This window comes from Acinonyx jubatus, chromosome A1 (genome assembly GCF_027475565.1).
Source record: "Acinonyx jubatus isolate Ajub_Pintada_27869175 chromosome A1, VMU_Ajub_asm_v1.0, whole genome shotgun sequence".
Lineage (NCBI taxonomy): Eukaryota > Metazoa > Chordata > Mammalia > Carnivora > Felidae > Acinonyx > Acinonyx jubatus.
In genome coordinates, this window is record NC_069380.1 from 178,372,307 (window position 1) to 178,398,781 (window position 26,475).

The 26,475-nt window shown below is 43.0% G+C and overlaps 1 protein-coding gene across 1 annotated transcript in view; it reads right to left on the reverse strand.

Annotated features, from left to right (window-relative positions):
• TENM2 (teneurin transmembrane protein 2) overlaps positions 1-26,475 on the reverse strand; it is a 982,382-nt gene that overhangs the window by 125,804 nt on the left and 830,103 nt on the right. The window contains exons 13-14 of the mRNA XM_053222896.1: positions 24,971-25,171; positions 22,821-23,250 (exon numbers count right to left, since the gene is read on the reverse strand). Coding sequence (XP_053078871.1) covers positions 22,821-23,250; positions 24,971-25,171 — 631 coding nt within the window. The remainder of the gene's footprint in view (positions 1-22,820; positions 23,251-24,970; positions 25,172-26,475) is intronic.

Here is a 26,475-nt window from a genome sequence, read left to right on the forward strand (position 1 = left end):
TTCTGAACCAGTAGAAGATAATGGGGGGTGGGGGGAGGAAACAGTGTTTAGGCAACAGTAGCTGGAAATAGCTCTTCTTGGGAGGGGGGAAGCTCCTGTCAATTACTTAGTGAATTCAAGATTGAATCATTGTCACCCAGTAGAACCAGGGTTTCACACAAGACTATGCTTCCCTTGGGGGAGCTTGCCTTCTTCCTCTGGAACATCCTTTTTATTCCACTTCACCTAACACAGGAGGATGTCGTGGGCTAGTGCTGGGAAAACATCACCATGTTGCTAAGGCAAAAACAACTGATACCATGCTGAAATCTGCTGAAAACGCACCAGGGGTTTCTCCAATTGATTAGATAGGAACAGTGCTTCTCAAAGCGTGGTCCTGGGACCAGCAGCATCAATGTCACCTGGGAACTCATTAGAAATGCACATTCTTGGGCTCCATCCCAGGCCTACTGAATCAGAACCTTGGGGGTGGGGCCTGGAAATCTGCATTTTAACCAGCCCTGGGGAGGGAGGGATTCAGATGTCTGCTCTGTGTGAGAACCACTGCTTTAGGGTTAAGTCCTGAACCTCTAAAAGGGCCTTGAAGGCCCTGCATTTATCTGGCCCTGTCCATTTCTCCCTCTCCGGTCACATCACATCAGGCTCTGCTCCCTGAGCTTCAGCCACACTGCCTGGCTGGGTTCTAGAACACAGCCTGCATCCTCCTCTTGGACTTCTGCAGCTCCCTGTCCCTAAACAACACTCCCTGCACTCTGGTTAGAGCCATTCATCCTGGGCTTAGCCAGTGCTCCTTCAGAAGGCTTTTTGACTTCCAGCCTGGGGGTCCTCCCCACTAGGTGATGTCATGGCACCACCCACTCCCCCTCCTATAGGGCTCCTGCTTTGTCTCACTTCCAATTCATCCTTTGTTTCAAGCAGTGGGTCTCAACCTGGTGTGCATTAGAATTGGCTGAGAGTTCTGAAAATCTAGATGCTAGACTGCACCCCAATTAAATCAAAATCTCTGAGGATAAGACTCCAGCATCAGTATTTTTATTTTTTTGAGCTCCCCAAGTGATTCCTGTGTGCAGCTGAGAGTGAGAACCAGCAGTTTAATGCCCATCATCCTGGGAGCCTCTAAGCCTCCTGAGTGCAAAGACTCCGACTCTGTTGTGTATGGCTGTTTTCCCAGCGCACACCCCAGTGCCTAGCATTACAGGTATTTGTTGAATGAATGCATAAATAGATCGTATGTGCGGTGTTTCTGCTGTTTCACTGTGCCCTTGATTCAGCAGCCAGGTAAAAGTAAAAGCTCCCCGCAGTCTACATCCCAAGCCCCTGGCTGGATGGCACTTCTCCAAGCAAAAGAAACAGCTGGTTGCAGCACAGGGTCCAAAACCAAGCTGATGACAGTGACTGTCAATAAGTGCGGGAGTAGGTCCGTGCCTTTCAACTTGGAAGAAGCTGACGCCTCCTGACTGAAAGAGACAGAATAGAGCACCCAGCGAGGTAGAAGAGAGCACGTTGGTAGATTAAGAGGGTGACACAAAGGCATGGATGACAATAATAAGAAAGTCCAATGGTTTAATTTGGTTCTTGGAGAATAATCAAGTTGTTGTACCTTATGTTGCTTATTCCCACAGCTGTCTGGCAAATAACGAATGTGGTACCTACCCGGTATGGAAATAGGGACAAAGACGCGACTTTGATTTCTTATTTGTTATTTTTAACCATCCAATTTCTATACCCACTGAGCATCCTTATAGCCACAGGAGGGTCATAAAAATACAAATAACATCTAGGAGGCCTGTGGGCACGGACTCGTTACTTACTGCAGGGCTGACGGCTCTCTTTTAACTAGTGTAAAAGGAGGCCAATGATAAATTGCTGTGTATTTGGTGGTTGTTGCTGTTTGTAGCACAACTTTAGGAAATGTAAGGAAATCACTGAATGCTTGTTTCTTATAGATGGTAAAAGAGCTAGGTTTAGAATCTATCTCAAGACTATGGGTTTTAAATTCTGGATTTTAACATGCTTTTAATATAATAACAATAACAATAGCAGACCCCCAATGGAGACATTTCTGTGTGCCCGGCAAGCATTAGCTCATTTCATTGTCACACCTTATAGTGTAGGTACTACTATTATCCCTGTTTCACAAGTGAGGAAACAGAGGCACAGAGAAGTGAATTAACTTGGCCAAATTTGCAGAGTTGGTTAGTGGTGGAGCCAGGATTTGGCAGCAGCAGACAGACTCTGTAGCCTCTGTTCTCAACCAGAGTCACTCATGGTCCTTGTTTACCCGAAACTGTTTTAGCACTAAAAGTCCCTAATCCCAGGAAACTTCTTAGTCCCGGGCAACTTGGACAACTGGTCATCATCAAGGACAGGGACTGAGCACTGGGATCTTTTCATTGGAGACGATAGAGGTGGAAGGTAGGGCTGGAGGTGAAGGCCTCCAAGGGCAAGAGGGAAGGTGCCTAAAACATACTGGTGTCTCCTCAGGCCAAAGTCCCAGGTCAGCTCAGTAGTCACAGGGCAGAACTTGGTGTGTGAAAGAAATGGGCTCTGGATCCAGCCTGCCTGGGTTCAAATCCTGGCTCCATCCCTTGGCTGCATGATCTTGGGCAAAAATGATAAATTCTTTATTCCTTACTTTCTTCATCTGTAAAACCAGGACAATAAAAGTACCTTTTCCAGAGGGTTGGTTGGCCTTTCAAAGAGAAAATACATATCACATGCTTAGCATGATGGATAAATATATGTAAATGTGTCTAGTAAAATGCAAGATGTGTAAATTTTAAGTAAATGCACATAGTAAATGTTTCAAAACTGATATTGTTGTTGTTTAAAGTAACCTCAAATGCTAGCAGAAATGTTTATGTGGCTCAGGGAATTCTTCGGTTTTTCGCTTGGCAATGAGGAAGGACTGTACACTATGGTTCAAAACGGGATCGGTACAGTCAGTATAGCAAAGGCCCCAGGAAGATGCCCTCCAAAGACTGAAATGGAAGTGAGAAAAATGAGGTAATTTCCTGAGAGTTCCATGAGTAAGATCATCACATAATGGATGTGACATGTTATCCAAAGAAGCCCCCCCTAAAATGTAAGAGGCATGTGAGGTGAAACTGAAGTCACAGGGAGTGGACATCTCAACCAGGCTCAGAAAAGTATGTTAACAGAGAGGTGTGATCTGCCTGGGGTGTGGAAAGGGGGCCACTGAGGGACATGGGGCAGAAGAGTGACTTGATCTGACTTGAGTGTCTAAAGGATTCCTTCGTGCTAGGAGAACAGACCAAGGATGCGGCAAGGATAGAGTCGGAGAGGATGTCCAGGAGGAGGCCATATGGATAATTTCTGTAAGTCATACTGGTGGCTTGGTGGGGCATGGGGGTGCCCTGCTACTGTGACCCAACATGGCAGGACTAATTCTATATGTTTTTAGGGTTCCCTACACATCCCTCCAATAGAAAGACTTGTGGTACAGATGTGGAGCAGAGGACAAAATACACTGTCCAGAAAATAGCACTCTGGGTGATACAATTAAATTAAGAGTACAGATTAAACTCTTGAGGTGGGAATCAGCAAATAAACAAGGTTGAAGAGGCTGGATTTTGTGGTGATTCTGCCCTTGTCTCCATGTTGCTTTTCCATATTAAAGGCAACATGCAGAAGTGGAGGGAGAGGGTAGCATGGGTGGAGGAGAGCAGAGAACTACAAAGTCACCTAGGCTCTCTCTCCAGGTTCAGGGCTGCCAGTGTTACACAGAACAGCTCCAGCAAATGACCTCCCTGACTTTCTTGATGTAATGACTTCAGACCAAGAGGCTGCATTTAGTCTGCCAGCTTCATCTAGTTCTTGGCAATAGAGCTTCCTTGGGCCAACCCCAAACACCCTCCCAGGTTATTTCAGCTGGACTTTTAATCCCTTTGCACTCTGTTTATCCCCATAGATCAGCTGGACACGTCTGAATTGCGGCATTCAAACACACTTAAAAAGCTCTATGTACCTGTCTATCCTTCCATCCATCTATCCATCATCTATCTATGTATCAATTATCCACCTCTGTATATAAATATATACATATATTTATATTTATTAATCTGTCAAGACTTCCTTAAAAACTAGTCCCTCCAAATTATCTGAAGACTTGTTTTTAAAACACTGTGGATCAAATGATCTCATACAGTAGCTGTATTTTATCTTGTTTTATGTTACCATCTACCTGTACAGAAACACCAAAAACATTTCAATCTCTCCTTTGCTTCTTCACTTTCTTTTCTTTCTTCTGGCTGAAATGGCATCTCCCAGCCCCACCCTTGTTCATTAATCCAGCACCTTCTATCATTCACTCCTTCCCATCCTTGTGACCCAAGTAACCCTGAGTCATGAACTTTTCCTGTTCTTTGAATCTCTGTTTGCATGTATTTTTCTAGTCCTTTTCTTAACACAGTTTTTAGGTGACCAATAACCTGGGGGGGGGGTCTTTGGTTGTTATATGTTCTTTATAAATTTTGCGATAAGTCTCAATCAGGAGGTACATTTATGTGTGGCACGTATAAAAAATAAGGAGGTTTTTGTTTTCTGAAAAAATATAGAACGGGAGTCAGAATTTTAAAAATCTGGCCTATGCTATTGTTAGGTGCTATTCTTCCATTTTGCATAATGAATGTACCCTTAGGAAGGTGAGAGTTTCCTCTTCGAAAATCCTCTCATTTACAGAGAAACAAAAATCCCTCCTTTCAAATATATTTCAGACATGCAAAACAGCAGCATGTTTCTGTAAAGTCACATTTTAGCTAAATGGATAATTGAATGGTGAATGGGACCTGCTCCTCAGCTGCTAACCTGCAGCGTTTCTACACACACACACACACACACACACACACACACACTCCCAAATTGCAGCACAGCAATCCCCAGGAGGCAGAAAGCCTGACTGATTTTTCCAATAAAGCTGAAAAATCGATAATCCTTGTAGATGGAACGCTCACATCTCTAACCACCTCAGAATTTCATCTCCCTCTGCTATCCCTCCCCAACAAGCTTCTGTCTCTGCCCTGGCACATGTCACCGATTCCATACCGCCAGGATTTAGCCTGAGTTCTATTCCAGTTCTACTGAACGTACCTCTTAGAGAGGCCCTGCAATGCGTCTTGATTTAGAGATGCTTGGGTTTTATGTGGCTCTGGGAAATGTTGTTTAGCTTTTCCAGAGCTCCAATAAGTTCTGATGTATGGCCGTGCATGCCTGCATGATTAATGGCACATGCAAGGACTTGGAGCCTTCAGAGGTCACCCTGTGTGTACTGAATAATACAGCACAGATCCAAAAATACCCTTGGATGAGAATCCTGGCTCCTCATAAATGCAATGGCATTGCTTGCTTTAGTTGACATTGCCTGAGACTTGGTGCCTCTCACTGACTGTGCTTCTAAGAAAAGTCACTTCCCCCAAACAGACATTTTTAAGATAAAAGGGGAATAATTTTGGTTTCTTGGCTATTTCTCTATCAAGTATCAAAGGTACCAGGATAAGTAAGAAGGCTAGGAAAACTAGAAGGCTGATATACTAGACTCTGACAGGACTTCTAAGCTCATGGTAGCTAGGCCATGGTGGGAAGAAAATTAAGCATCTGTGCAAAATATGCTATGGTGTGCAATGCTGTGGTTGAGAATTTAAATGCACCAAAGTCAAGAGATTCGAAATGATAGTTCCCACAGCAACTATAACTCAGTTCTCTGGTGAATATAAAATTAACTTTATTGCAAAACATGCTGTTCAATTTACGCCTTAATATAGTCATGGCAGAGTTACAGTTGCTGTGAGAACGCTAACTCTGAATTGTTTTGAATAATTAATTTAATGAAAAGTTGGTGGAAATGTGAACTCTGATAGAAAGTCAACTTAAATTTAGGGAAGTTGGCCAATTATGCCTATGCTGAGGAGTGATGATTCATTTTGGGAATCTGAAATAACTTAGTACACTCTTTGGCCTGGGGGGCACTGATAAAGCAGAGAGCCCCAAAATACACTAACAGGGGGATTGTCCTCCATCACTGAAGAAACACTCCTGCAGGTGGAGACTTTACCAACAGATGAGGGTACCTTCCTGGCGCCCATACACTCTGATTTTGCTGCTGGCCTCCCAAGTAACCCTCTTGGCACGATTACCTAGGGTCAAAGCAGGTGATCCAAAGAGTGCATTGTTACACCTGGGCTCTGTCAAGTAAATAGAGGGTTAGAGCTCACTTCCCCTTGTCACTGATGGTTAGGACTTATGTCAATTGCTTTCCCTCTCTGAGCCAGTTTTCTCACCTGGATGATGATGAGGACAATTTCCACCTCACAAAACTGATATGAAGATTCGATGTGAGAAGGTGTGCTAAGAATTTAGCACTGGGGCTGGCAAGTTTTATGGCCAGTACTCAAAAACTGTCAGCTGTTATTATCTGAAAAGGGAATTCAGTAGATCAGTAAATTCCAAACATATGCAAAACCAATTCTTTGGCCTGTCTTGTTATTTCCTTCCAAACTGATTTAATAGAAACCTGAACCAGCAGGCAGGGGGGTGATAAAGGCAGAAACATGAGTTGGCAGAAAGTTTTGTAAGCAGGAGTTTGTATTCGGTAAAGATACTTGAGACCACTTCTTTTGAAGTTCTGGAAACAAACCAATCTATCATCCCTTCTACTAGATGACTATTTCTCCTTTTTTCCACCACATCATCTCCTTCTCCACGAACCATTTTAGATCTTTTCCTCCTAATTCCTCTCCTCATCATGAAATTTTAATGTCATAGATACATTCTATATCTGCTAATTTATTGCAAATATATTTGTGTTTTATACATGAAAAGGGTAAGAGTTTTGCAGTCTCCCAAAGAACCATTTTTTATTCTGTTTGGGCTGACACTGCCCTCATTTTGAACATATGTACTAGATTACAGGCCAACACATCCCTTGTTCAAGTCCTCATGCTCCGAAACTCAGGAGAAACCCTTCATTTATTTGGTCATTTCCTTTGCTATTCCTTCTTCAAATCTAGCTTTTGACTTCTAGCAAATGGGCTATTTAACTCACGGTGGCTTCTCACTATATCCTTCCCAACTATTCTCCTTTTTCTCTTTCTCTTAAATGATTCCGGAAGGTCACGCCCAGAGAATCTCAAGCCAGCTAGCACTCCTTGAGCACCTGAGGTATTCCTGTTCCAAGGCAGGGGGTAATTTAGGTTCTTTCTGGATATGATGTTTTGCTGCTGAGTGCCAGGGTTGGCCAAACCAAAGGAATTGTCCCTGCCAGAGATCATCTTTCTTGGGAGGCACTGTCAGGGTTTTAACAGAAAGGGGCAAAGCCACAGCCTGGGAGGAAAAACAAATGAAAAGGAAACCCCCCAGCAATGTGCATTTCTAGCTTCTGAACCCATTCCCAGCTTGGCTTTAACTACTTTATGTATCCGTCTCATGCTGTTTTCAGGGCCTCTACCTCCTTCCCCTCAAAGTCTTGGCTTGCGGCTTTTTACCTCACTGTGATTGGTATCAGTAACATTTTAATGTCTCCTATAAGACATGATTTTATAACACTGCAATCGTTTGCGTTTACTGCTCAGAAAATATTTTAAAGCTGCATTACTTAGCGTAAACCCATCTCACCGGTGATGGAAGCAGTAACTTAAATGTCAAGGTAGAGCTGTCCTAGTATGTGGAGATCAGTCAGATGCAACTTTAAAGTGACTTGTTGGTCTGGCCAGGTACGTAGCTAAACCTGGAACTTCTTTACCTTGGCTTCTCAAACTTGAGCATGGCTGTGAGTGGAAACTTCAGTGGCTGAACTCCCTGCTGACCTGGTGGGGGGGCGGGGGGTGCTCGTTTGTGCTTCCCTGAGTTTCACTGTTTGCCTTTAGGAGTCAGTTTAACACAAAGTCCAGTTCAGCCAGGTGGGCTTGAATTTGCTGGCAGACCTACCATGGGGATCACCTGTGCTGGCATTCTGTACACTGTACAACGGGCTTTAGTGGATTTGGCAGCATTGAGAAGGCCGGGTGCTTCCCTATTTTGAACTTGTAGAGTATCACCCTGGGGCTATTATGACAGAGATGTCCCCAACAGGATGCCCCTTTAACTTCCAAGAATGAATGTGTGTGTATGTGAAAAATACACATGATGGTTTGTTTGAGTGATTCTTTGAGAGGCACGATGAAGGAATATAAGGAGAAGCCTTGGCTTCCATTCTGAATAGTCAAATGAAAAGCACAAGGTGATTCCTCCCAAGGCAACAAAAAAACTATCTTTTTATATAGTCAGGTATAAAGAAATACTTGAGTATATAAAGAGATGGCTTTTTAAATCTACATACTTAAAAAAAAATTCAGTATTGATTTTGATCTATTGGGATGAGCCACAACAGACTGGCTGATTCTGGATGTTTAATCAGTTGCACTTCCGACTGGATTGAGGAGGGATTTCCAGGGGTTTCCCATGAGATCTTTAAAGTTCTCACTCCCAGAAAAGGCAGTGTCACTGGACTCTAGCGAAGAGTGTCCTGATTTATGGGATCAGATGCGAAGCTGACGGGTATGACAGCCTTTGTAGCTCCAGTGTCAATAAGTCTAGTTAGCTCTTCAGCACATGCATTTACAATGGCCAGGTGTTTCGCTGGGTTTGCATCTGCCTCTGAAGGATGTTTATGGCATGCTCGCATGCAGAGAATGTGAATGATTATAGTGGAACATCATGCTGGGAACTGTTCCCAGGAATCAGTAGCCTGATCTGAGACAATTTGGAAGGAAGAGCAAGGCAATCTAGAAAACGGAGGATACTTGTGCTCTGCTGTCCTGGGAAAAAGATCAACAGGTTTACACTGCTGTACTGGAGTCTTCTCTCTGGGTCATGCCTGAAAAGCCCAAGTAATTCCCCTGAGTAGAGCAGGACACAGAGCATATATGCCCATAAAGCAGAGGAGAAGGGGGAGGACAGGGGAATGGTGTAGCAGAGCCCTTGAACCCAGTTTAGAGGGGAAAATGACTGTGGCAGAGTTCCAATCACTCCTGGTCAATAGGAATTTCTTGGGTGTTCCACTCATGGAAACTCAAAGAAGATCTTTGTTTCTGGCCCTCCCTGCACTGCTCTGGTTTCTGTCCCCGTTTTCCATGACCACTACTGCTAATTCACTGTGGCCAAGGAGAAGGCACAAGTGTCAGTTCTGTACGGGAAAACCTGCTCCTTCACAGTTGTAATTCTATCTGCTTAAGGAAGAGAAGGGAGACAGGGAGGGCCTCTGGACAGCATGAATTATTGGGCACTGTTACTAAAATACAGATATCCAGATTCCTGCAGATACCTATTTGGAGTTTCTAGGTTGTGAGCATTTGCCAGAGTAGCATTTCAGAGCATGGCATCACACCAATGACCAATGCAGAGACGTGTTGTAATGGGTGCAGATGAACCATGCTAGGCCTGCCGAGAAGTCAGATGGGCACACACACATGCATGCACACACAGACGTGTACACACTCACACGCACGACAGGAATTAGTCACTGGCTCAGTTTGCTCATATATATTGTTGAGATCTGGGGCTTAGCTGTCAACTGGAGCAGATGGAAGGAAGATAAGCCAAAAAGGGCAGCAGAGGAGGCAGTAATGGGAAACCTTGTCTGTGCTTCTTGAATGCTGTAATTTGCCAATAGTGTAGACCATGGATTTAAACCAATGAGTCAACCTAGCTGCCTGTGTAAAATACTTTCTAATGCTGCTCACTTAATGTTTGGGGGCAATAGCTACCTGCTTGCCTCACGGGCTTATTGTGAGGTTGACTGAGGCAACACAAAGTCTTTTGAGCTCCTTGGAGAAAATTCACTTTGTAAGTGCAAAGTATCACCATTATACCCTGGCAGTGAGACTCCCACCAGCAAAAACCAGTTACCAGGAGAGTAGGGACATCAAAGAAAAAAAGCCAAAGCTGTCATTGCTTTGACATTGCTCATTCCAGGCAAATGATGTTCCCTAACTTGGTAGTAATCTTGTACTGGAGCTTAGCGTCAGTGGCCACAGATGGGTGATCCATTTGGCCCCCAGCCCTGTCTGAATGGCTTGTATAGCATTTCAACAAATTTTGAATTGCTTGCTAACATTTGAAAATGGGGAGAATATGCACAACAATCCTGATATCTGGCTTCTATTGAAAAATCAGAAAATTTGGTAAAACTAGGTTTGCATTTCTATATGGCAACATTCAGTGGGAGGTGGGTCATGTCTGGCCTCCACAGAAGGGGCATTCACTCTCCAGTTTATTACTGTTGCCTGATGTCTTACACTCTTTTCAGTGCATTCATATACTTTTTCTTTTCTTTCCTTTTCTTTCTTTCTTTCTTTCTTTCTTTCTTTCTTTCTTTCTTTCTTTCTTTCTTTCTTTCTTTCTTTCAGAAAGGCAGACTGCCACAAGCAGTGCCTCATTTGGATGTGTCTCGAGTCTTGGAAGCTTGACCACTCTATGTTCTCCTACAAATGGACCCTGAGAGCTTGTTTGGAGGTTCCAGAGTGGGTATGGCTACTCTTATATTCTTGACCCAGGAATCATCCTCTTCTATGGGGGAAAGTCGTTCTCTCTGACCAAGCACACAACTTTGGGAGGGATGCACATGGAGCAGTGAAGAGGAAGGGGACACCCGCCTAGCCAGCCAGATCAGCCGAATCAACCCTGGCAATCAACAGGGTGACAGATGTCTCAGCCGGATCGCCCCCACATCTACGTACATTGTTCTTGCCTCATCCACATAGGGGTGATTGAGTTTACAACTCTTTCTATGGGTTCCTCCCTCCCTTCCCTTCCCATAGGTGATGAAGATACTGAATTCATAGTGCCCTCATCATGCCAACTCCCCTAACAAAGGAAAGGCCTGTCCACCCACCTCCTGCGGGGGGAGAAGGAAAGAGAATTTGGTTTATCCCACTTCTTCCCTTGCCAGTAATTCCACCCTAAAACCTCAAGGTTTTCATACTTAGAGATGTCCAAGAAATAATCCAACTAAATTAGATTATAAGCATTGAAAGGTTTCCATAATAAATAAAAATATAGATATAGCTAAGAGAAGATGAGATTTAATTAATGAGTGTTATTTAACAGAACAAGTTGTGCCATATACGGAGGATTAAAAGATAAAAAAGGATAGGAGGGAAAATCAAATTTTAATGAGTTGCCATCTTCATTTGATTTAACTAAATTTCTTCCGCTGTTGAAAATATTAACACTTATGAGGGAGTCATTTGTGTGTATCCACGCAGTTTGATACCTGGCTGCTTTCTTTTATGTAGTTACATTGTGCTACAAATGAATTTAAACTACCATTGGAAGTTTAAGGTTTCCATCCTTACACTGATCTCCTTGGGAAGCTGTTAGCAGGAAATAGCATTGAAAAAGAAACCAAAACCAACTGGCAGAAACACCAGAAAGGGTGCCCTGCATTAGAAAACAGGAAAAAGTCTCATGTGGGCAAAAAGACATCTGAGATCTGAAGTTCCTTGGACTGTTACCAGCCTCTGTGCCAATCACTTCTTTCTTAGCCCTGTAGCCCAGGGCCTCACCCAGGGGAAGTTTATGTTGCACCCAGCACTCATTAGGTGCTCAATAGATGTTTCATGAATGAATGAATGAATGAATGAATGAAGTTGTCATTGCTCAGCTGGAACCAGACGGAGGAGGTGTGGACCTCAGACAAGGCATAGGATGATACACATGTGGCTCTCTTCTTTATGTTTTTAATAGTCATGTTCCTGCAACCAGCAGTCAGATCCTCACTGGGCTGTTTCTCTCTCCCTGCTTTGCTCTTGCTCCCTGTGTTCTCCTTCTTACAGTCATGGAATCCACATGTCCCAGTGAGATTCTCTTGTAGGAGTGGAACAGGAGGTGGGCCCAGACATCTGGGTTAACACAGGACATTTAGCACCCTGACCTCTCTTTTTGGAGTTCTGGGCCCTATGGGTGGCTGTGTGCCAGCCCTACTGCTTTTCATAAATGTCCACTCTGCAAAGAAATTCCGGTAAGGGCATGAACATGTAGTGTTGATGATTTTTAAACTAACATTTATGGAGCATCAAGCACTGTGTTAAATGCTTCACTGATGAGTGAAGTGCTCCCCAAAGTAGGACACAGGTATCACTATTCCCAGTTTCCAGATGGGAAAAATGCAGGTACTGAAGATAGAGAACTTGCCAAAGATCACACAACTTGCAGTGGATTGGGGCTGAATTGAGGTCTGTTTGATCTAAAGCTCATGCTTTAGTTGATTCTAAAGCTCATGCATTTAACTCCTTTGCTACATAATCCCTATCACCAGCCCCACCCTGCGAATACATTCTAACTACAATTGTAAAGCACTGACAGTGAGTGTTAATAGTTAGCAAGGAGGGAAGATGTTACATTCTACAAACATAACTTGCGGGAAATATTGGGAGTTTGGAGTGGGTGTTGATGTGTATTATGTTTCAAGCTGTTTAATTCTGGGTAAACTAGTTTCTGTCTAGGCTAGGCTTCTGGATGATATGATAACATTTCCTGCATCAGACCCCCAGAGAACAGGTCTGTAAGTGAATGCATATAGATCTTTCTTGGTCCCATTAAATGGAAATAAAAAGTTAAATTAGTTCATATTCAGAGTCTGGTGAGAAGCCGATAGCAACATGCTTAAGGGACCCAACTCAACTTGCCTGCATTCCCTGGATTAATAGGAAAAAGCTCATTTCTCTTACCACCTCTAATATCTTCTTCAATCTCTCTCCCTATTCATGGGAATTGCTATCATCAGTGACATTTGGGCTTCCAGGGCTCACATACACCTAATGTAGAGAAACAATCTCACTGCCTATTGCCAGGATGCTCTCTGCAAAGCAGAAGCCACTGCCTTGAGTTTCGTGTCATTAGAGAGAGCACATTTCAGTGCAGTAACCTGACCGGTGATTGACAGCTTGCTAACTTGTTGGAATGAAATCGGGTACAAACGTTTCCTCTGTGCTTCTGAGGTGGTTATTTTATAATCTCCGGGAGCCCCCACCCCCTGGCATTGTTTCTAGACAACTAGACAGGGCTGTCTGGCAATCCCTTTTGAAGTTCAAGCATAATTTTAAAAATAAAGAAATGCAATTCACACTTATCAGAGCCTATCTCTCTGCTTACAGCTCTAGACAGATGACCCTTCTGAGCCAAGTTCTAACCAACTTCACTGCTAATTTGACCAGGTGCTGCTGCAGCTAAATTTGGAAACTGTGGGACAGGATTCTCAGCAATTTAAATCCCTATGGACAGCAATTTTGTGGGACTTTTTGTCTCTAGAACATCGGTTAACCCCTCCTTTCTCTGGGGTCTGGTGGGATGTGGTTTTTGTAATGTATAGTTTGTGCTTGTGTGGTGTTGGGGGTCACACACAATTAGAGTGAGCTGCCCTAAAGAGCCATGCCAGAAACTGCTGGAAACCTGAAGTCTAAGGGACATGGAAGCAGTTGTGTCTCCATTCCTTTTGCAAAATAATTCATATGAGAATGGGAGATCACAGGGGCTCTTTGACTTGTAGTTGAGCTGGCTGAAAATGGAAGCAACCCTGAACCTAAATGAGAAGGAACAAGGAGGTTTTCTCAATGGGCTGGTTGTGTAGACGATAGGGGTCCTAACTGATCTGAATTGGAATTTAGAGGCTGGGTGTGTTTGAAGAACATGTGAGCCTCCCCCAAGACCCCCAGGTCTATGGAGGGTGTCTGAGGTGAGGGAAGGTGAGGAAGCAAAAAGGATCCTGTGTTGCCTATTCTATAGCCCAGCCGTGGGACAAAACCATGATGGGTGAAAGATGTGCTAGAGGCAAAAAATGAACAGCTGTTTTCTCAAAGGTTTTTGGAACCAGCTAATAAAGATTCCCAGTGTGGAGGAGTGTGGTGTTCTTTCCTTCACTGTGTAAACACAGTGGGGCTTTAGTCGAGTGGGCACAAAGGGTATTGGATGATAAATCCCTGGCAGTAGGGGAAATACCGTGGGGCTCCACTGAAGTGAGTTCTGTAAGCAGCAGATCACCACGAGGGGACCAAGCCTGAAGAATCCAAATGGGCTGAACATGAGCATGTGAGACACCCTTGAAAACTTCTAGGAATGTTTGGGATGAGAGTGGGGAGTGAGCTTTGCAGTTGGGATGAGCCATGAAGTTGGAGAGATGATGTGAATGATTCCTTACTTGTGAGACAGACTTACAGGGCTCGGAGTGATTTGGGTTCTGTCAGTCTTAGAATAGAACCCGTGACAGGCTAGAGTGTGTCCCTGTTCTATTTTAGGAATGTCTTGTGTGACCTACCCATCTCATTTTGACTGCCATCCCACCTCACTTGGAAAATTATAAAAACCTCTGCTAAATTAATCTCCTTACTTGACCCTTGTTGGCCAGGAGTCATCAAACACATCTTCACTGATCTGGGAACAGAAAGCAAGTTATACCACCACGGACCATAAAATGAGGTCGCTTGTGGAGAATACCATTGTGCAAGTCATAGGAAAAGACTGAGAAGGCTACTTACAGATCTTAATAATAATAATAATAATAATAATAATAAATGGAAAAAACAAAAAACCAAAAAAACACTGTCTGGGAGCTTTTAATTACTTTCCAGATGTTTTCTCCTATCAGTGAGGACAAAACAGGCCTCCCCCTTATTGATTACAATGAAAATATGCTTTTAAAAACAAATGCTTTATTTAAAACTAGGGATATTTTTTTAATTAGAGGAAAGATTAACTAAATGCATTTTCTCTTGTAATTTAATCCATTCTAATTATTCTGAGAATGTTTACGATGAAATACTTAGCTTTCTCCTAGTTGCTATTTCATGTGGTTTCTTTCTTTATTAACCATGAAGGAAAAAGCTCAGAGGCCATCAATGGCATGGTGGCCTTCTGTGGGTCTACTTATAATTATGCATTCAAATGCATGATGAAAAGGATGAAGAGGAAATCAATAAACCCTGACTGTGGAGGTTTTTTGAAATGCTGGTACCCTGTTTTCCAAAGGCAATAAAGACAAGACTTTTGAAAAGAGCTCGTGAAATAGAGTGCTATGAAAGAAGTGTTTGGTATAAGATTGAACCCTATTAGGCAGGCAACTTGGGAGGAAATGCAAAATCTGTTTCTTACATAAACATCTGGGATACTATGTATGGCTCCTGATAACCCAGGAGATGAGCAAGGAATTGCAAAGAATCCCCAGATGTTACTCATGGATGTTGCTTCAAGGAGTCATGCAATTGTACCACTGGAGGAATGAGGGTAATCGTGCAGTTCACTGGGCTGAGTAGGGGACAATCAGTGCAATTCTTGAGTCTCCAAAAGGCATTTGTAACTCAGCTGAGTTCAGAGTTGAGTCTCCCTGAGTTATTCTTTGAATTCAGAGTCATGAGGAATGGGAAAGGAGTCCAAAAAGGAGAGACCAGGACAAGGTAATCTAAGAGACACTGACCTGGCAGCATCTTCAACGTGAGAAATGCCAGGTTCCTTCTTAAAGGAAGACAGTGTCCTTCCAAACTCCTGTAGAGTATGTGTGTGGTCCCTAGTTTGAGGAATGCTGGCTTAAAAGAATTGAAGTTTTATTCTATTCAATAATAATTCCAATCTAATACTTCAAAGGAAAACACTTTTGAACTGTACTTATTATAAAAATGAAACCCAGAATTAAAAGGAAATTCTCATAGACCTCTTGGCTTCTCTGGAATGTGTCCAAAAAAATCTAGATGGAGAAATTTTGGTTGAAAGAAGCAAACCCCAATTTCATAATAAGCCTCCATTAACATGAGGATATTCAGATGTTTGATTCCATGTGTAAGTGGGCTGTTTGGTAAAATAAGCAGGTTCAATTTCCAGGTAAGAGAGCTAGTTTATATTTCCCTGTAAGAACCCGATGCCAGTGAGTTATAGAACAAAACTTTGCTTGGGAAATTGGTAGTGGGTAGGTGTTATTTTTGAAATGCTACTAACTGCTTGATGGGTTGGAGGCAGTATATAGGAAAGGCAGGTTGAAGGTAGCAGAAATGTCTTAATGACAAATTTATTTTGATAGTCTTCCCTTGCTTTTATCTGACATTTGTAATAGATAATGATGACGGTGATGGGCCTGGGGGATGATGATGATGATGATGATGACGACGACGACGAAGACGACAACAACAACATTAGCTTACATTTGCTTGGCTCTTGCTTTATGGTAGGAACTGTGCTAGTACTGTGCATATAACTCAGTGAGGTAGGTCATCTTTTCAGTATTCCCATTTACAGACAAAGAAACTGAGGCACACAAAGGTGAGGACACCTGCCATGATTTGATCTCAGATAGACTGACATGCAAGCCTATATGTTAAGCAGTTCATCATGCTTGTCTTGCCCCGAATCCAAGTGAAATGGACATAGATAGATAAACCTGTACTCAACACCATATTTTTAAAATAAAAAGCCACAAATATAAAGGAATAAAGTGGACTCTGATTATTCAGACTATGTAAGTTTTTCAATGGAGAAAAAATCTCATAGTTAACCATAGATAAATTGGACCTGAGATGCTAGGGATGAGACGAGCAGATAGACAAACAAAAAAGTATCATCGACTATCCTCAACCATTCAAAAAAGCGTCATCAGCAGAGCCAACATTACACTGTATCTTGTCCTCTCATGTAAAGTGTATATTATTGGATCCTACATGGAAACCCTCTCTGTGCCTTGCAGAAGAGAGAAAGGTTTCAATGTGCTAGAGTGGTCCATTCGTATAATTTTGCATCAGAGTAATAAAATTCAGGAGATGGACCAGTCCTTAGAGATCATCTCATCCAAGTGTGTTCTAAATTCAGTCAATCACATATTGCTTTCGTGATATTTGCAATATCTGCACTGTTATTTACTTAATATTTTTCTTTAAATTTACTCAGGCCTGATATTGGTACCCAATTTTGCCACATCCCTTAGCAATAATACCAGTATATTCATGAGTTTGATGAGGTAGTTATAGTTTTTCCAAATATGTATTTTTAAACACTCTATGTAACTATTCAACAAAATATATTTGCACACCAATGAAAAGCATTTCATGTCTTTGGGCTACACTCTGTAAAGTGATTATATGGTCCAACCCCCTCATTTGCAGCAGGAAGAAGCTGAGGCTGGGAAGATGGGTGACTACTTCAAAAGCACCCAGAATGTCTGTGGCAGAGCCAAGCCTAGAACCCAGATCTCCCCCTTCCTCCATCAACCTATTCTTCATGACAGCACCACAAATAAGACAGAGTGACGAGCAAATGTCCATCACAAATATCTAAAGGGAACTCAGATCTCTAGGGCCCTCTTTGTGTTCCTTTCCTTTTAATGTAAAGTCTTGAGGGAATAATGTGGGATCTGAGAATCAAAGACTTGGAAGGAACTGTTTCTTAATAGATTGAACAGTTGATTCTTTGTAAAAGCTCAAGTGACAGAGCACTCACTACATAACATGATGGCAGAGCATCTCCCCCTGCTGCTTTTCTTTTCAGCAGCTCTTATTCTTACATGTTTTCTTTTGAGTGTAGAATCTTCCTCATGCTAATTTTCACCTGTGGGTTTCTGTCCTAAGAGTCCCAAACTGTAACAGTCCATATTAAGGTATTTACTTGTTGAGTCAGGCTCTGGCACAGTGGGCCACAGGCTGGTACATCAACAGGACCATCTAAACTATTAAGGGTATGGCACATCAATGCTCCAAGTCACTGTCTCTCCACAGAACTAAAACATCAAGGCTCCTTCCACTCTTTTCTTTGTTGATGGGAGCTCCTTTCATGGGCACATATTACTAAATCACATAGGAAACAGTACAAAAGACCATTTCCACTTGCATAGCCCCACATGATCCTAGGAATCGAGTCCTCATGATTCTGAAATGCAATTGGAGATCAGGACCACACAGACAAAAGAACCAAAATAACCATTCTGTGAATGGTTGAGCCATTAAGTTAGGGTGAGCCTTATTTTCCAACTAATGTTTAAAGCCTTTCATCAACATCCAGGCCAAGAAAAGCTCATCACACTTTCTTGTGATGAGAATCTTATTACTTGTAAGACATTTTTCTCTTTTCATTTTATTTTTTGAGTGCATTGAAAAAGTGTTCCTGTAACTTCTACCTTCAAGTCCTTGTTCTGAGTTTGGGTAAGGAAACCTGGGTAGACTGCCTGATCCAGACTCAAAGAGAACTTCTGGGCATGTGGTGGTTCTTGATCTTCAATGAGGAGGCTCACATTTTGGGCATATTGTGGGGGGAAAAATCAGAAGTAGAACATCTTTTGTACCCCACAAAAAGCTTGTCCACAATCTTTAACAGTGAAAGACCATCCCTTCAGGTTTTCACTTCACAGAAGAATGGAGCTCCTAGCATAGGTTCTAATAAGAGCCCCCGGAGGAATAGGTTAATTAACCAATCAGAGAATTAGCTGCTCCCACAGACTTGGTGGTAAGGATGGCTCCACAGTGGCTAATTTCATCTCAACTTGATCTCATTGTGGAGTCATGAAAGCTTGAATGTTCAAGGATAATAGCTACAAAAAAATGTTTTCATGACCGAGAATGAAACTGGAACAAGATGCAGAAGCAGCTGTATTCAGTCTGAAGTTAGTTAATTTTGATAGTCACTTCCTTCCCATCTTGTTCCCTGTAGCTCTCAAGCTCTCTCCCTCTTGGACTGTGACCCTGTCTACTTCTGATGACAATCACTTAATCAGCACATCAGATTGTCGCACGGCTGGTTTTACCTTGGGTAAAGATTCATTTTCCTTATTAACATCACAAGAACCTATTTCCTTCCCCAACCAATTAAAGATGAAAAATAGAAGGGCCCAGTGCAATAGCGAGAAAAGAAAACTGTTCTGACTTGTGGCACCCAGCAGGTCACCCAGCCCCATATGGGACTGGGAATCGAGTCCTCATGATTCTGAAATGCAGGTGGAGGTCAGGACCACACAAACAAAATAAATAGTTGTAACAACCACTACAGGCATTGCTCACTACCCAGACATCAAACAGTTCACCTAGGGTGGGTGCCTGGTGGTGGTGGATTTATTCTGTGGGTGTGTTAGTTTGTATTACTCAGAGCGGATGTCTGAACAGCCCACAGTCAGCAGATGATAACAACAATCCTCAATTAGCATTTAGTTTCTCGGCTTGCATTCTGCGGCAAAATGTTATTTCTCCCTGTACTTCGCTCAATGATTCTGTATGCAAAACACACTAACAATTACCTCATTTCTTTATAACAGACACTTGTTTGAGTTTACTATAGTTCACAGTGATTTTTGACCTATTCTGTAGTCCCTTTATGCCTTGCTGGCATGGTCTTTGGATGGTCTTCTGAGGTTCAATCCCCAGTTCAGAAAGGCATGGCAGGTGATAGAAACAACAACCCATTTTAGGATTATGTTTAAAGAATAAAACTAATCTAACCACACAGTACACTTTCTGATTTATTCATAAGAGTAAACTGTAGCTTATCCAAATAATACTAATATATTCCAAAGATAAACATGAATTGTGGTTCATTTGGATTCAAAGCATATTTCTTATCTATGCCATTCTGTAGGTTTTAGCCATACCTTATATTTAACTTGTTAGAAAAATGTAATATAAGAATGATTGCTTGGTAGAATCCAGTCTACCAGTATGTTCACTTTAACAGTATTGAAATATTATACCTTACATTTAAATCTTTAGTAATATGTACTAAATTTCCAAATATAAAAAATAATAATTCAGTTGGAAATTCCAGAAATTCACTTGACCAAACATGGATAGATCCTACTTGATTTTCAGAAGTCCATGTTTTTATCCTCACTTCCCCCTTCCACCCCCATCTATATTCTTGCTTTCTCCAGCAAAATAAATGTGATCCACAAATAATGATGCAAGTTGTTCAGGTGACTGTTGGCAATGATTCTAAGAACACTACCTCACCACAACCTTTTGAAAATAGGCTGCAGACAACCCTTGTGCCCCAACACTAATCACCTGGGCTCTGCCTTACCTCAAATTTCCTAATGTGTTGTTTGCAGACTAGGTGCCATTTCATTCTTATTTATTTTCTCTTTTCAAAATACAGCATTTGAGGCTTTGCTTGGAAAGGACCAAAAAGCCTCTCTTTCTTTTCTTTTCTATCCCTGAGGAGAAGGACCAATTCTGGGCTTGTAAATTGTCACATTTACTTAAAATGAATTGACAGGAGTGTCTGCTCAAAATAAAGTCTAAACCTCCACATAGAAGCTTGGAGGCCAGAGGTTGAAAAGGAAAACAAACAAACAAACAAACAAAACAACAACAACAAAAAACCAATTATGTGCATCCAAACATCTCTACATTCTGAATAGCAAATCTCAACAACCAAGGTATGTTTGGCTTTTCTAGAGCAAGTCCCAGTGAACACAACCATGAGGATACAGCACCTATCTAGAAATGAAACTAGGGAGCCCTAGTTCCTCACAAGAAAAGACTTTGGTGACAAATACTTTGTAAACTTACATAGAGTGAACCCAAAAGTCACGAGAGATCACAGTTCTGGACAAGACACTTCCCTGAACCCAAACTCCTTTCATTTACTTCCTTTACCTGACACATGAATTTGCCCATTTTCTATGTCTCCCAAGAGCTCATGTATGTTTAGCACACACACATGTAAAACTTGAACCAGCCACTTCAAGTAGCAGAGACATCTTCTCCCAATCCATCTCACCCATAAGACTGCTAGAACAAAACATCTCCTGTGTTCTCTTGCTGGCCATATCCCCATAATTTCCTACTGAGACTAGAGGTGCCATCATCCCATTTCAGCTTCAAGGCTCCAGACACACTTAAATTCAACCATTATTGTCTCCCTACTTCCACACTGGACCTCCCTTTGTCTGACAACCTTCAAATCACAGCTGGAGGCCTTTTCCTAAAGTGAATGTTGGCCAGCCTCTCTCTTCTCCTCTCGATCCATCAAGCCCTGTACAACTCTCCAATTCAGGGGTTGGCCAATTGTTCCTATACAGGGCCAGGTAACACATGGCTCTGTGGACCATGCAGTCTCTGTGGCAATCACTCAACACTAAGATGCAATGTGCAAGCTGACAGTCTATCAATGAATGGGTGTGGCTGTCCTCAAAAAAAACCCCACTTTGTTTAATGGACACTGAAATTTGAGTTTAATAGTTATGTGTCAGAAAATATCTTATTTTTTTCAACACTTAATCAACATGAAGACTATTTTTAGCTTGGAAAAAAGGCAGCAGGTCAGATATGGCCCCTTTGACTGTAAGTTTCCAAACTCTACTCCAATCAATCTGGGATGCGCTATTGTGAGCTATTCCCAGAGTGAGGATGAGTTGTAGGTAGGGGAGAGCTAGCAGGCATCATGGTAGGGCAGCAAACCCTCAGCAGACGTGGAAAGGGAGAGCAAAGGGGAGGTGAGGCTGGATGGTGTGAACTGAAAGAAAGTAGGATTTTCTACCTAGAGGTTATTGGTTGGCAAGAGCTTTTTTTTTTTTTTTTGAGGGGAGCAGCCTAGGACAATGGAGGTATGGGGGGTGGGGGAAGTCTTTAAATCACATGGGGCATGCAAAAGTACATCAGGAAGAACACCCCTGAAGAGAGGAAGCTATTGGTAAGAATTGTAAACTGTCTTGGTAGTGGGCTGTGCACATCCTCCCTTGAGAGTTTTCTGAATTATCCCCCAGACTCTGCAGGGAACAGAAGATGAAAGCAGCTGCAGGGGAGCAGTATCTGGAGCATCACTGAGAGATTGCAGAAACAATTCACTGCCAACAGACTGTCCCGACAGGGTCCCAGTGCTATAGTCATGGCCTGGATTGGCACGCTGCCCCTCAGATGCCCAATTACATGGAAATGGGGTAAATATAATGCAGAATTCACTTTTTCTCTGCTTAACCACTCAAATGAACAGCATGGGAAATTGAGTCTGACCTCATGAGTCAGCCCTGGACAAGTTCTTAACCCTGTCTCTCCCTCCAGGTACCCAATCTGTTGACTGGGGTCCTGGGGCTAGGACAGAGGGGAGGCCCCCAAACTTGATGGCTAGATTCAAAGATAACTCCAACAAGGCAAGTCAGTAGTTTGCTTGGAAACTTCTCCAAGAATTTCCTTGCAAGTGAGTGTATTAGCCAACTTGAGCATGAACTCAACCCAACAAAAGCAAATCCTAGAGGTAAAATGACACTCAATTTGACAACTTCATAACTCTGACTGTCTGAGGGATATGGAAAACCAAAGAGCGTTGGCTCCCATCTTCTCAAAGGGATAACTGGATACATTCAATCCAGTATTGTCCTACCCTAAACCACAATATTGACCAAAAGCAATCAAAATCAAAACTGAAGAAACTTGGGAACAATTACTTCTCAAAAAAGAAAACAATCTTAAAAAAATTTTCATCAAAAAACTTGTAGAGAGAGGTGGCTGAGTGAGAATGACATGGGACTAGAGGTGGAGACGTTGATCAGTGGTGGTGGTGATGGGGAGAGTCAAGAGCCCAAGGATGACACCTTGCCTTGGGATAGCAAGAGGGTGCTCAAACCTATTCCAGTGGTACCTGGCTACCCAGGAAACCTGGGAGTCCTGCCTGTATCTAACCTTGTCTAAAACAACTGTGCTCAGGTATTGCTGGCAAGCAGGGATCCAGTGATCCATCCAGCTGGGAGGGTATTCAACAAGGAGGGACTTGCAGACCACGGTCACGTAGGGTGCTTGAAACCTCCAGGTCCTGACAATTTCCCATGCATGTGCATTTCTCCCTCCCCGAATCAGTAATTTGAATGGATTTGCTTCTCTAGTTTTGTTCTTTTCCTCCCAATATGGAATTCTGGAAAAAAGGGAAAGACTTTTCTAGTTGGGGACCTTGTTTTTCCCTTCTCTATCCCCCTGAAGATTTGGAGAGGCAGCAGGAATGTTGTAGAGCACTCATATCCCTGAAGGAACAGCCAGTTGCAATGCACGACCATCACTATAGATCTACGATTTATGAAAATAAAGCAATATGTGCCTGTTTCGGTGCCTGCCGTTTGCCTACCAATGGTGCAGTGTTCACCATTCCAGCCCTCTCGGCATTCACATTTGCCATCTTTACAGGTCCCGTGCTCAATGCAGCGGGGGTGGCACACGCGCTGGTCACAAGCTGCGCCTGTCCAGCCCTCTTCACAGCGGCAGGCTCCCCCGATGCAGACGCCGTGAGTGCCACAGTCTACTGAGCACACTTCTGGAAGAAAAACAATGATTACAGCTCAACACCACAGCTGGCAAAACCCTCCACTGGAGGCCAGACCACACACATGGCCTGGGTCCCTGGAGCAGGCCCCAAGGCCCAGCAGGTGTGTCACCTTGGGAGGCCTCTCCACTGGCTGGGTATTAATTTATTCTTATGTAGTTTCTAGAGCAGTGGTTCTCACAGTGGGGTCCCTGGACCTGCAGCACCACCATCACCTGGGAATTTGTTAGAAATGCAAATTCTTGTGCCTTGTTTGGATCTCCTGAATTGGAAACTCTGGGCATGGGGCTCAGAAATTTGTTTTCACAAATCCTCCAGGTGGTTTTGATGTGCACTAGAGTGTGAGAATGAACCACTGTTCTAGAGCTTGAGGCCATCCCAGGAGGAGGTCACACAGTGGTGATCCAGTTTGGCAAAGCTACCCAGGAGGTGCCATTTGAAAAGATATATGTGCATCCTGACTCCCTAGCCAGCTGGGACTTTTTTTTTCCCTGTTGAGAGCCTGAGCTGACCACCAGCCAGCTGGGAACCCCACAGCTCCATTCCCCTAATGATTGCACACTCACCCATCACCCAGATCGGCACCTTGTGGCAATGATGACCTCTATGATTGTGCTGCATTTACACAGCCTCTTTCTCAAAGGAGCTCAAAGTCTTTTGTGCTTGGGGAGGAGACAGACAGACAGATAAACACTCGCTGGCGTTCCAGACCTCTCACTCGAGGACAAGCACGTGCCAGACATTCATCCTTACGACAGACTGCTAAGGGAGGCATGGCTCATTGTGCCAGGGGAGGGAAAACCCAATCAGGAGGGGAAGTGACTCACTCAAAGTCACACAGCATGTAGGCAACACGGTTGGGTCTCAGATTGAGGGCTCCCCCTTCTCCATCCTCTGCAGAGCGTGGCCTGGACCACCAGCATCAGTGTGGAATCCAGAGGTGAGTGGGCTTAGAAGACGTCTCAAAATAGCCCATTTTAACGGATATCTTTTTTTTCTTTTGGAATGAAATATTCATTTCTTTTCCATTGTAGGCAAAGCTTCACATATATTCCCTTCCTGATTGCCATGGCAATCTGACAGCTGTCTCACTACCCAGAGGAAGGGGGCGGAATGATGATCGCTTGCTTGGATAGGCACTTGTCACTATGAATGGAACCATTCTCAGGTAGGTTGGGACTGGCTTGAACTGTTGAACCGTTCCCTTTTAGGGTCACTCGGGAGGGAAGACACATACTCTTAATTTTAGGAAAATAAAGTGTATAGTGCAACTTCATTATTTTCCTGTCACTGGAGTATTGCAGAGCTTTATAACATGTTCACACAGCACCCCGAGGGAGCCTCTTTTCTGTTTTATAGGACGTTCCATTCAGTTTGTCTGGGACTGAATTGTTCTGTTTTGTTTTCTGGTACCTTTAGGGAGTGTGCATAAGAAAACCTATAATGCAAATGGAAGCATTCCTCCCGGGCCCCTCATCCATTTGTAGTGATGGAACAAACGAGGCACAAGAACCTGCGGTATTTTTGTGTGTGTGTGTTTGTTTCTCAGGATCACAGACTTCATGACTGAGAAGAAAGTATGATAGGCCCTATGCAATTAACCTAAGTCCCTTTATCCCAGTGAGAAGAGTAGATTCCCATCCATTTGGGCTCATGGAAGACCATAGGGCATGAGTATTGGGAAAAGCGAGGAGGAAACCTCTTGGCTTACCAACAGAGCAGTCGGGACCCATCCAGTTGGGATCACAGCTGCAGAGACCTGTGTCGGGGACGTAAGTTCCATGCCCACTGCACTGGTCTGGGCACTGGACTCTTGCCAGCTCACAGTTTAGACCACCCCAGCCAGGGCTGCAAAGGCATTCTCCATTTACACAGACCCCATGGCTGGAACAGGTGGGATCCAAGCAATCAACTGAAAAAAAAAACAAAGAGGACAAGTATTGATCACTCATGGGGGTGGGCCATGAGACACCACCTTGCTGCTGAAGAAGCCAGTGATTCACTAATTCTTATCCTCTTGAGAGCAAATGGAGCAGCCCAGGTAATACTTACGTGGTCTCTTGAAGAACAACCCATAAAGAATTCAAGGATTTTTATGTGCCCAAACACTGAATCTCCAACTTGAAGAGAATTTAAGAGAGAGAGGGGATTTCTCAAGCAGAGCTTTAGTGGGAACCAGATATAGAGGTGTGTCATTCAATGTTGAGAACCTTGTACTTCTAAACATTAGTACTTTAATTATATCATATCAGAGCTTCTGAGCCTGGAACATGAATACTGGTGATATCTCTACATGTATCCCCAAACCCAATTATCCCTCACTATCAGAGAGAAAAAGAAGGCTAATTCTAACTTCACTAATATTTGACTTCAGAAGGTAACAAAGGATTAAAAAGAAAACGAATGAAACTTATAAATGAGTCACTTTCCTAATTAAATTTCACTTAGGCTAAGTTTAAAAGTAGTTTCCATTCGTTGTCACACGTCTACAACAGGAGTCAGTAAAAAAAGCAGGATAGAAGGGGTGAAGCTAGGTATGGAAATGATTCCAAAGAGGTAATCTTCCTAAATATAATCATGAGTGGACTGAATGGGGGAGTCTCTAGCTGTGGCACTGACATTCCCTCAGACTGTCAGTCAGAAGAGTTAATGGTCAGATTTTGGTCACTGTCATTCTTGCTAGTTTTATGGTCTGTTTGGCCATCTAAGTACTCAGAGTGGGTATGCATAGAGTAGGTAACTTGAAGATTCCTACTCTAGATTCAACTCAAAGTGAGCTGCCAAATCCAGTTCTCAACAACAGGACTTTTGCATGGGAATTTGACTCCAAACCTTGGATGTTCATCCAGCCCCAGAGTTGGATAAATAGGGCTTTTTAGAGGAAGATCAACTTCCTCAGGTATTTCTAACAAATGATACAATGGCATTTGAAGATGAGAGAAATGTACACCGTGGGGTTTGGATGGCAAATAGTGGTTTTGCAGAGAGCTCAGATGTTGTCTTGTGAATCAGAGAAATAGGGAAGTCTCATCACCTTATTTAGCTAAGACATATTTATTTTCTTCATTTTAACAACTCGGAAATCAGCCCTCTCAAGCCTAGGTTAAAGCATCTTCTTCTGCCTTCATCTGGGGGCACAGCCAGCTTGAGACCACTTTAAATTCTTTTCTTGAGGTTTTTTGGACCACTCTGCTGCTGTAATTTAGTCCCTCATGT